The 12,430-nt window shown below is 44.1% G+C and overlaps 1 protein-coding gene across 1 annotated transcript; it reads right to left on the bottom strand.

The window, feature by feature from the left end:
• On the bottom strand, positions 1–11,009 carry LOC137413761 (E3 ubiquitin-protein ligase Midline-1-like). The gene is made up of 3 exons (XM_078787135.1): positions 10,401–11,009; positions 7,570–7,665; positions 1–782 (listed from the first exon to the last, which is right to left on the bottom strand). The coding sequence occupies exons 1-3, from the start codon at positions 11,007–11,009 to the stop codon at positions 513–515; spliced, it is 975 nt and encodes a 324-aa protein (XP_078643261.1). The 3' UTR covers positions 1–512.
• Between the last annotated feature and the right edge of the window lie 1,421 nt (positions 11,010–12,430).

The raw sequence follows: 12,430 nt of genomic DNA, 5'->3' as shown, positions 1-12,430 counted from the left end.
TGAATAACATTGAATCATTCAGGAACAAAGTATGTGAAGAGGTTGTTTGACCATAATTCATGCTAACGTTCTCCAGGTGGTTACATACAGGTAACTTTGACTACCTGGATAAATTAAAACATTCAACAATGATTCAGCACATGATGAAAGCCATGATGTCATGGTACCTGGAGGTCACTGTGAGCATCACTTGGATAAAATCCTTGGTTGAAATGATTGAAACCCTCAACAGTGACCAGGTAGTCGTGCTATATCACTGCTTTGGAGACCATGACATGAACTCACTCTTATCCCAAACCTTCATTGTGACAAAACCTAAATCTCACTTCATGATGACATGAACACACCTGGAAATGCATTCACTCACCTTTCTCATCCATTTCATTAATCATTTTTGAACCATTGGATGGTATACTGCACCTTTACCATCAATCGTGACATGTAACAAGGCCTCAACTCAAGGCTTATACTTGAATAGTGACAAACTCCCCCCAAACAGTATATTTTAAACATTAAAACTTTTGTAATACGTTTATGATAAACCACACCTGTAGAAAATAATTGGCCTCCAGATCCTGGAATGCTGCGTCCATTGTGGATTTTCCTTGACGTAGATCCTCCAGCTGCTGCTCCAGTTTCTCCCTCTGCTTCCCAAGAAGAGAAAGCTTCTCCATTTTCGTATTGTTGATTTCACTCTTCATCAGATCCACAGATTCATTCACCAATTGGCACACCAACCTCCGCTTCTCCTCCAAACTGTCCTCAGCATTTCTGCTGGAGTTCTGGGAGGAATCATTGTTTGATTATTCAAAAATCAATAAGAAACTTGCAGAGAAAATGTAGAAATTAACAAAAAGTATAATGGATTATGGCTGATAGGATCAGATCACTGTACCAGGAGTGGGTTTTGAAGGTAAAACACTCTTATCTGAATATATTTTTCAGTGCAGGAATCCAATAGGAAATTTCAACATCCAAGAAGTCCGAATTAACATTTCAGGGTTGCAATTTATTTATTTTCAAAATTGATGCACATGGAGGATAAAAGTGAAACTAGAAAATATAATCCAAAGCAAATGTGTTGATGGATATGCCTCTGTCCATGTTAGATGTAAACCCGCTGTTACGTTTCATCTCAAAGGTTGAAAAACAAGACCGAAAGTCTATCAGTGGCATAGCAGGGCTTATTTGATACTTTCGTTGAGGAGGATAGTATGACCTCGGTGGGGATGCCAGTTAGCAAATAATGTATATATGTATATATGTGTATATATATATATGTATATATATATACATATATATATATACATATATATATATATATATATATATATATATATATATATATATATTGTATACAGAGTCGAGGCTCGTGAAAGAGCTAACATTTATCAAACAAACAAATCAAACAAACAAGCAAACAAAGTATATAAAAAGGGGAGCGGTCGACAAGATGGGGAGAGAAGGGGAGGAAGCACAAAAACACAACATTTGAGAGCAGGGACATCGGGAGATGTGTGGGAGGGAGAGGGCCTGGGGGGGGGGCAGGATAGGTATAAAAAACAAGGACATCAAGGACTTCCAGGAAAGAAGTCGGCACCTCAAAAAGTGGATTTGGGGTGAAATTAGCGGGGGTAGAAAAGATCAAGGTTTTTAATTGGGGAAGATAAGAGATGGTGGTGAACAGCCGTTTTAAAGACCTGGAGGGAGGAGTAGGATTGAAGTGCGTGAGTGAGTTTGTTCCAGAGACGGGAGAAAAGAGGAATGAAGGAGTGAAGGTGAGCAGGGAGTCTTGATTTTGGCAGTTTAACCACAAGACGGTTGCAGGCAGATCTTGTGCGACCTGTAGGAATATTTTGGGGACAGAGCCCAGAGAGAGCTGGGGGAGCAAGGCCGGAGAGGAGTCGGTAGAAGACGGAAAGACAACCAACCTGCCTGCGGTGAGTAAGTGAAAGGACCTCAGAGATAGCGTCATCTCGGGAGTTTCCAATGATTCTGAATGCTTTGGTTTCAACAGTGTGAAGACGAGCTAGGTGTGAGGCAGGAGCACCAGCCCAGAGGGGAGAGCAGTACTCCATTGAGCTGCGGATGAAACCTTTGTATGTGGTGAGGAGCTCAGGTGTGCTAAGGAAGGACTTCGCACGACGGAGGATGCCCAGTCGGCGACTGGCTTTGGAGGCCAGCTTGGAAATGTGGTTTTCCCAGGAATGATCATGGCAGATAGTGAGACCCAAAAGCTTGAGTGACAGAACTCCTTGGAGAGGATTATTCATAAAGTAGATGGGAGGTTTGTCCAGTCGGTCTATTCGGAGAGACATCGTAAGAGTGTGAGATTTGTCAGGATTGAAAGACATGTTCCACTTGTTTGCCCAGTCTGTGATTTTGTCCAGGTCTGCAGAGAGTGAGGAGGCTGCAGACTGCCGATCTGAGGGATGAGGAATGGAGCGGCAGAGAGTGGAGTCATCAGCAAAGAGATAGAGAGGATTTTCAAGAGAGTCAGAGAGATCATTGATGAAGACCAGAAAAAGCACAGGGCCCAGAACACTGCCTTGGGGAACTCCAGCCTGAACAGGAAGAGGAGATGAGAGAAACCCATTCAGGGCCACACGTTGACTACCACTAGAGAGGAAGTCTGCCAGCCATGCGTGGAGATTTCCATGGATACAAAAGGAGAAGAGTTTGGTGAGCAGAGCGCGGTGCCAGTCCGTATCGAAGGCACGTGATATGTCGAGGGAGACAGCTCTAATTTCCTGTTTGGCATTGAGGACCTCCATCCATTGTTGAGACAGCAGAAGCAGCATGTCCAGAGTAGAGTGACCTAGTCTGAAACCAAATTGATGATCAGAGATCAAGCCATTGGAGAAGAGGAAAGATTTCATATCCAAAGCAATGATGGATTCCATGACTTTGCTGATAATTGGGAGAAGGCTGATTGGTCTGTAGTTGCTAGGATCTGTTTTTGCACATTTTTTGTGCAAAGCGGTGACGTTGGCTGATTTCCAAGCAGATGGCAATTGACCTTGAGCAAAAGAGAGGGTGAAGAGAACAGAGAGAGGGAGTGAAAGAGCAGAAGAACAGGATTTTAGGACCCATGGGCTGATGCCGTCAGGTCCAGTTGCAGAATCAGAGTCGAGGGTTGCCAGAAACTTTTCCACCTTGTCGGGAGGAAAGGACACGGAGTCCAGGAGCAGCTGGGTATGACTGGGTACAGAGAGGGATGGGTTTGGGACACAAGATTTAGAGGCAAACACAGAGTTGAGGCATTCAGCTTTTTCACGTGCGGAGTCAGCTGTGTAGCCGTTTGAGATAAGGAAGGGGACGGAGGGGGAACAAACACCAGAAACAGATTTGACCAGATGCCACCAGGATTTGGAAGAGGGAGACAGATAAGAGAGTTCGGGTTCGGTCTTGAGAACGGAGAGATATTTTTCCTGGCTCTCCTGAGGGTGGACACACACTTGTTTCGGGCTTTGTGAAAGGAAATGAGATTTCCTTCCATTGGATTTGCTTTCCAGGAGACTAAGGCAAGTTGTTTCTGGGCAACAGCCTCACAAGATTCCGTGTACCATGGACGGGAGGAAGGGTATGACAACTGAAGACGAGATCGGATAAATCTGTGTATGAGAGCGAGCAATTTACTTTGGAAGAATTCCCAGGATGAGTTGATGTCAGAGGTGGTAGAGATGGGAGACCAGTCCAGATGATTGATGGCTGCTTGAAGATCGTGCCAGTTGGCCTGAGTGAAATGCCAGACTCGTCGACGCTGAGCAGGCTCCCTGAGAATGGTTAGAGAGATGTCCACTTTAACAACCACATGATCAAATGAGCCGATTGGAGCAGAAGAAGAGCAGCAGACATTTTCAGGGAAGTTAGTCACAACCAAATCCAGAAGAGAAGATGCTCCGTTGACTGAGATCCGGGTCGGGAAATAGACAGATTGTGTCAGTCCCAGTGAGTCGCAGAAGTCCTTTGCTGAGTAGCCATGGCTGGTGAGAGAGGTACCCACACCCAGCCAACTGGCATGGTGACAATTGAAATCACCACATTTGAGGAAGAGAGAGTTGGGATGAGTAGATAGAAGTTGGTCCATATTATCAGACAGCGAGATGTAGATGGAGTCATCACTGTTTGGTGGACGGTACAACACACATATGAACAAGAGGTGGGAGCGAAGGGGAAGCCGTAGCCAGAGGTATTCCTGGGGGTCAGGTGGAGAGAGTGCAGTGCAGGGCGAGTGAGGAAGAGAGATTTTGAAAAGATAGCAACCCCACCTGCAGGACGAGGCTCAGGTCTATCCTACCGGAGGAGGGAGTAACGCGGGAGAGATACTAAGGAATCAGAGACATCATGAAGGAGGAAAGTTTCTGTTCAGCAGATCACGTCTGGTTTGTCAGATGCAACCTGTATGGAGAGATTAGTTAAGTTTGAACGAAGGCCCCGGATGTTTGAGGTCCATACCATTAATGAAGAGGAAGGGGGAGCATCGGATACAGAACAGGGGGGAGGAGGGGTAGGGTAAGATGTGGAAGAGGTGGAAGAGGTGGAAGAGGTCGGGAGAGCTGTTGAAGGTGTGTCAGAGATTTCAGAATAGCTCGGAGAAAGGGAAGGATGGGGCGGACAAAAGGTTTGATGGTGATTGGGTGAGGCAAAATGAGGTGTTATTTGAGGAGGGGGAAGAGCGAGGCAGAAGGTTGGGGGAGATGGAGGTGATAGTTGGAAGGGGGAAGAAGTGGGGAGGACGCTTTGAGGAGGGCGAGTGAGAGGGGGGAAATTGAGAAGAAATGAGGGTGGGGAGATTTGAAGGGGAGGGGTGAGGGGGGAGTTTAGGAGGGAAGGGACAAGGGGAGGGGTTTGAAAGGGATGGGATATGGGGGAGATTTGGAGGGGAGGGGTGAGGGGGGAGTCTTGGAGGGGAGGAGTGTGGGGGGAGTTTAGGAGGGAAGGGGCAATGGGGGAGATTTGAAAGGGATGGGTGATGGGGAGGATTTGGAGGGGAGGGGCAAGGGGGAAGATTTGAAAGGGATGGGTGATGGGGAAGATTTGGAGGGGAGGGGTGATGGGGAAGATTTGGAAGGGAGGGGTTATGGGGAAGATTTGGAGGAGAGGGGTGAGATTGGATTTTAGAAAGTGTACGATTAATGGGAAACGAACATTTATTGCAAAATGAGTTTATTGTGACCTTCGAGTCAAAAATACGTTTAAGGACCCTGGAGGGAGGATGGAGTGCAGGATAGTTTAGGGAATGTAGAAAAGAGGCACTGTAAGAGATGGAATTTTTTTGGGGGATGAATAGATTTGGTGAGCAAGTCGAAAGCTACCTTTCAAAGAAGAAGAAGAAAACGGTGTTATAATATACTACGGAATACAGAACTTGAGGGGAAAGTGTAAACATTTTAAAGTTTAACAGTGAAAACTATCTGGGGGAAATGGGGGAGAAACACGTGGTCGAAGAACGAACGAACGTATAAGAACGAATAAACGAATGAGAAGAACAAATAAGAACAGAGAAGGAAATGTTTTTTTTTTGTTTGTTTGTTTTTTTGTTGGGATTTTAAACAAAGAAGTAGGCTATGGGGTGAAAAGACTGGGAAAACAGAGAACGAAAGTTATTGGAGCACAAACGATGAACCGCTAAGAGAAAAACAAAGCCTCAAGGTTGGATACTGTGCAAGGCCTCAAAAGACACGACACGAATTAACATGATTTTCTGTACAGGTATGAAAGATTTGCACCGAAAATCTTCCTCGGGACACACTATACGTACAACACAATAAAATAAATACAGTTATAACGAAAATACAAATGGGAACAATTACTTAACTTCGATTTCGATTGAGAGCGTGGAGAGCTGCGAATAAACTAAACCTCACCAGCAAGACCAGAAGCGGAGGCATTGAGACACTGCTTTGTTTATTTTATATTTAGAGATACAATGAACCAACCATACATCGCTTCAATCTAGAAACTTTGCAATAACGACAAAAGGATTGCAGTGTTATGATTATATTTACTATATTATTAGTATTAATGCTATTATTATTATTATTATTATTAAGAAAACAATACTGCTGTATAATAATAATCTTACTATAATTCACCAAATGTCCGTCCATCCGTTTGAAGGTACCGCAAAAACGGCTGAACCGATCGCAACGAAATTTTGGGTGGGTAATCCTGGGACCCCTTGGAGTAAAATACGCTATATTGTTTTTCCAATTTTTCCCCAATTTTCCAGTTTTTTCAAACACGATGGAATAATATTTATTGATATGAACAATGATGTGGCTTTTGTTGAAATTCTACGTACCAGGATAGAGTCGATCGACTCCTGATGAACTCTTCCTATATAAACATGCGGTTCCAAAGTTACTTGGCAGCGTGTGAAAAGCGACTGAGAAACAGGTGAGGCGGCCGCTTCTATGTTAGATTTGGCGCGCACTCTTCACACATAAACGTGCGACTGAGAAAGACGTGTAGCGGCCACTTCCGTTTTGCAGAATTCAGTCTTTTTTTCAAAATGGGCTCCATGTACTGTTTAGATTTTGACGATTTGTGTGTGATATGATTCAACGGATGTTTATATGAATCGTTTAAAATAAAATAAAAGCCTTCAATTTCTGATATTTTGCCTTTTCATTTGGGCTTCCAAATTGAAGCCCCGCCCTTAGGGCGGGTCCCGTTGCTAGTAATAATAATGCAATAACATAAGCCAAAAGGCTAAATTACAGTCAATTTACAAATACTGCATTTTGATAACAATAATAACATCAGATGCAGCAAGGTGCACACAGTCCATGCTGGCATGGGAGGGAGGGTGCACCTCGACGGCACCGACACCATCAGAGGATCGGTCACTGCATAACCAAGTAGGCCTCAGAGGCAGAACCCAGCACCGAACCGTACAATGCAGGGGGCTCAAGGTGTCTTGACAGTCATGATGAATTCATATTGAAGCATTGGAACTCCAACGTTTGTAAATTTAAATATAAATTAAAATAAACTAAAAACAAAACTGCAACACGTTTCAATGATATGTTCGGCCTGACCGAAATTGGAGTCAAAATGTGTGAGGAGTTAGCCACGTACCGCCGTAATGACGTCAGACGTAATCACTTCACCTTTTCATGTGACCAGATCCTCAGCTCTAATTGGTATACGTTTGAGGGGACATACATACATACATACGGACGGGCAAACACTGTTCTATACGGCTTTGCTCTATGGGCTACGCCATAAAAATTAAAAGTCACAGAAGGGAGAGAGAGAAAGAGGAGAAGACAGAGAAGGAGAAGAGTAACAACATTTGATGTTTGTAACTCGACTCGTGGTCTGTAAAATGAGACTTTCACCTGTTGAACCCAAAAATACCATCAGTTTATCTTTTGAATTTCAATCCGTACTTGTGCCAAGTTTGGTTAAAACCCCTTCAGTGGTTCTCCAGTTATCGTTGGAAAAAAAAGAAAAAAAACGTTGATAACTGACGCACACACGGAAGGAAGAAAGGACAGCAGGAAGGACATCATCGTACACCCCTTCACAAAACAACGATGACTTATTGGTGATTCCCACCTCTGTTTGCGCTTCCTCTTCCTGAACATGCCGTAGTTGGGATGCAACGCTCTCCATTGACTGTGACACATGAGGATACTTTGCAGCCAAAACATCCTGCACAGAATAAAGAAACAACAGAAGTGAAGAATCGTGAACCGGTGGTGGATTAAAATGAACATCCTGCACAAAATTATATAAATACTAGCAGAGGTAACCGCACCTTGTGTGGAAGGAATTCAGAAGATACAAGATGATTTGTAAAACGGGCTAACACCGGGTGGTGCTATACGATACACATTTACATCTAGAGAATTGGGGTATTCCACCCCACCCCCCCCCCCCCCCACCCTGAAACCCCTAACCTGTAGGTTTGAAAATGTTTTCTTGCATCTCCATTTGCCAAGAGGATTTGTATGCAATATTATAGGGTTACTACCGGTTGGGCCGATTCTTTTGGTGGACAAACAAACAGAAAATACAACTATATATAGAGATGGAATATACATTTGTGATAAGGAGCACAGTTAATGTGATGGGAATTTTATTAAAATTTTGAAATCATCTCTTCTCTTTAACTCTAGAGCTGTACGAGAAAAGGTCCCAGGATGACATTAATCATTAAAACTGTTTCTCAGCTGTCTTGACATTAGATGGCTGGGGAGGGTGCCGTGGGGGACTGACAGTTATTTCCCCCATGCCCCATTCTGCAGATGGAATTTGAAAAATATGATATATTAAAATTATATGAAAGAGAGAAGTCGGATCAGCGACATTACCTCGTGTTCAACAGAAGCAAAACCCCCTTTTCAGCCTCTTACAGGGGACAGATCCGGATGAGGAGCAAAATCCCATGAGACCTTACTGTCGCGTTCCCGGGGTGAGCACCCCTGGGGATGGATAGCCAATTGAGCTTTTACTCCAAGGCGTTCAATCTAACGGCGGTGTGAATATGCGCGGGGGATGAGGGCAGTGATGGGTAACGAAGCTCTTACCTTCATGGGTCCCACTGGACGTCTTTGAACCTGTGATAATCAACTCAAACCCGACACGGAATTATAATGCAAAAATACTGGCTTTATTGAAAGAAATGTCGGTAACAAAATAATGCACGGTAAAACTAAAATTCTAATTGAGGGACCCTCCATATGGACTCGTATACAGACAAGGGGAATGATAAAATACCAAGAGAACAATGACCACAGTGTGGTCACCAGCTGCAACATGTAGAATCATGAGGATATCTGTTGCAATAATGCGCGCATGCACATTGTGTATCATGTATGCGCATGCGCTGTTCAAAAAGGTACCCCAACAACAACAACAACAACGTGGTCCTCTCCTGGAGCTGCTCGTCGCAGCAAAAAATAATGAATGTTTCTGCCAGCACTCAGCTCTGGTCTCGACGAGCACTTTGGGAGCTTGGTGGTCGTTGAAGCTTTAAGGCACCCCATGGGAAGCGCACAAGATGGCAGTGGCCCCGTGCCCTTAGTAGCCACCGGCATGAGGCAAGCAGATAGCACGACCCCCTTCGGCTCGCTCGCGGCCCCTTCCGCCTCTGAAGAACAACACAGCTGCCAAAAACTCGTCCCTTTCACTTGCAAAGCTCCCAAAAGGCACCCAAAAAGCTTTCAGCCATCTCCTCACAGGTGACCACACAGGTAAAACGTGACCGCCTACGATGAAAGCCAGGACCAAGAGAGGGACAAATGTCTGGACCCCGCTCTTTCGTTCTCAAGGTTCTGATGTCATCGCGATGACATCTCTGCCTGCTCCCATCAGCGAGTCCCTCTCATCACTCAACAATACCAGACCAATCACTGCTCTTCAGGGTGTGGCCTCACGGACCTGCCTGCTTGATGTTGTGATGTGGCCGCTGACAGCACCAGCGGTATTGTTTAATGTCCTGTTCCAGTTGGTTTTCATTTACTGTTTATATTAGGTGTAGCGTATGTTTTTAGTGCGTCATAAGGAACAAGGGGAAAAGTACAGAGGACATTTACATACAGGGAATTTACCATTAATCCCTAACTAATTAACATAACCACACCCCTTATCATGGGAACAAAGATAAACTCTTACACGACATACGGTCCAACGGCTCCCGACTTATGGTACATGGGGTTTCTTCTTTTTCATTGCGACATACGGAGCATGGTAATCTATACAATTCTACCTGGCCCTATGGTATTTCATTGCCCTGTGGTATGGCATTTCTAGATAACCCTAGAAACGTAACATTACTTTCCAGGGCCTACTTACTGGAACCTTTCCAGTGGATACATTTAATGCTCCGGATATGTGGTTTAACGACAGGACAGGCTTATCTGAGATTCTAGCAACAGGCCCTGATGCGTTGTACCAAATTTGGTCCATAATCGTTGAGGTAGTTGTGGAGATGTTTTCGTGAAAATGATGGATTTGGGAGGGGCCCATGGCCCCTTTCCAGGTGAGATTTCCCATAAGGAGCACAACCTAAGGTTAGGGCATGGTCCAGATGCCTCTTGGCAAGTTTGGTCGGGATCTGTCGCATGGTTTCTGAGAAGATGATTTTAAAATAAAATACCAATATTTAAGGCAAACCTTTTTACATCCTTTAAAGGGGCACTCATGCAGATGGTGAGCACAATGGGTGGGACCTTGCTGGCCTGATAAATCGTTACAAATTAGATCCATAATTGGTTGGGTAGTTTGTGAGGAGATATTTTAGTCAAATGTTGATGGACGTACATATATACACACGGACGGACGGCTGGGCACCTGGACACATTCTATGAGCTTATTTCACGGAAATAACCAAAATAGTATAGATATAACACATGCAATAACTATTTTTTCACTGATTTACTCACCTTCAGTTCAGCATGAGCAATCTCCAAAGCAACAACGTCGTGGTCCCGATGTTGTCCACCTGTGCACGTGACGCACATCAAGCTCCCATCATCCTTACAATAGAGTTGGATTGGCTTTCTGTGCTCAATGCATCTTAGTTCCTCAATCTTCACTCCAGGATCCACCAGTTTGTGCCCTTTCTGTTTATGAGGCTTCAGGTGTTTCGCACAGCAGAGGATCTCACAAGGTACACACCTCTTCGCTGCCTCTCGATTACAAACCTCACAGAAACTCTCAATGCCCCCTGATTTCATTCCTTCCTTAACATTCACATCACCATGTTCTGTATCTCGGACCTCCAATCCAAACTTTCCCTTTTTCAACTTCATATTTTCTACCAAGTTGGCAATGATCACATTCTTCTTGAGCTTTGGTTTTTGTGGAAAAACCTCACGGCAATATGGACAAACATAACCTGTGTCTTCTTCCCTTTTCTCCCAGGATTTCTCTATACACACACGACAAAATGAGTGCCCACATGGCAAACCAACGGGCTCCTTGTAGAGTTCAAAGCACACTGGGCATGTGAGTTCATTCAAAATAACTCCAATATCAGAAGAAGAAGCCATTTCCTTGGGGTGAGAGAAGAGTGTGAAGCAGGGTTGAATTGAAACCTGCAAATGGAGATTGAAAATTAGAAATATTTAAGTAATGGAAGAGCAAGTATATATATATATATATAAATAAATAATTAATGTAGCATGCTGAAATTACAACGCTCTCATTCCAATATGGAATGTGTTGACAAATTTCTCCCATCACCGCTTATCTTCCCCAGATAGTCTTATTTATTGAACTGCATTATTTATTGCAAATAATTTGTCGGATGTAATCGATAACTTTGTATTTACTGTAATCCTGTGTGTTGTGTTGAATGGGTGAATCCATCATTTGATGGGATTTTCCTTGCGTATTCACATAAAGAACAATCCCTGAGTATTAACATTCAGAATAATCATTCAGGTTATTAAATGAAACTAGGGCATGCCCGTACTATATATATATATCTAAAATTATATCCCCCCCCCTCTATTTACATGAAATGGTTTGGTCCATTCGCAAAGCCAAAGCGAACGGCTTGCGAGTACGGTGACAATCCCCCCCCTCTATTTACATGAAATGGTTTGGTCCAAAGCGAACGGCTTGCGAGTACGGTGACAATCCCCCCCCCCCCCCCTCTATTTACATGAAATGGTTTGGTCCAAAGCGAACGGCTTGCGGAGTTTGGTAAAGAAATCGCCATAGCGTGCACAAACGCGCAGGAAAGCGAAAGAATCGCAAATTAGTTTTAATTAGTTTTAAAACATAGTTTAACGCCAACATAGCGGCAACATAGTTTGCCAACGTGAAATAAATGAATACGCTCTCAAATGTGCCGTCCGAGGCAGAGTCTGTTCGCCACGTTCGGCACACGTGATAACTCGCTGCTCTCTGATTGGTTGAATCGTTTTTTGGACATAGCTCGGTAACTACTCCTCCGATTAATATGAAACCTTGAAAAGGCACATCCTCGGGTCCCCAGCAATATACCTGGCAAGTTTCAAGTATATCGGACCCGTGGTTGTCGAGAAACAGCGGTCACAGACAAACATACACACAGAGATTAGTGGAATTATAGATAGACTAGGGCATGCCCGTACTATATATAAGCTAGGACGTGCCCGTACGTGGGTGCCCGTTCCTTGCCAAAAAAAAAAAAAAAAAATTTGTGTAGGGGTGTGTGTGTGTAAACATCCTAGGGCGTGCCCGTACGTGGGTGCAAACAACAACAACAAAAAAAAACTTTGAAACCACGTGGCAGTAACGACCACAGAACCCCCCCCCTCTATTTACATGAATGGTTTGGTCCATTCGCAACGACCACAGAACCCCCCCCCCCTCTATTTACATGCAATGGTTTGGTCCATTCGCAACGCCAAAGCGAACGGCGAACGGCTAAATCGCCATAGCTCGGTAAGTACTTGTCCGATTAATTTCAAACCTTGAAAAG

This window comes from Myxine glutinosa, chromosome 1 (assembly GCF_964187855.1).
Source record: "Myxine glutinosa chromosome 1, kmMyxGlut1.1, whole genome shotgun sequence".
In the NCBI taxonomy this organism is placed as follows: Eukaryota; Metazoa; Chordata; class Myxini; order Myxiniformes; family Myxinidae; genus Myxine; species Myxine glutinosa.
This window is presented reverse-complemented; position numbering and strand designations above follow the sequence as displayed.

What these genes read in the sequence shown, in the direction of transcription:
- LOC137413761 (XM_078787135.1), bottom strand. Translation starts at nt 11,009, where the DNA reads ATGGCTTCTTCTTCTGATATTGGAGTTATTTTGAATGAACTCACATGC. An exon ending in TTGCTCATGCTGAACTGAAG is followed by an intron (nt 7,666 to 10,400) that starts GTGAGTAAATCA and finishes TATTCTGTGCAG; the next exon opens with GATGTTTTGGCTGCAAAGTA. An exon ending in AAGAGGAAGCGCAAACAGAG is followed by an intron (nt 783 to 7,569) that starts GTGGGAATCACC and finishes GATTCCTCCCAG; the next exon opens with AACTCCAGCAGAAATGCTGA.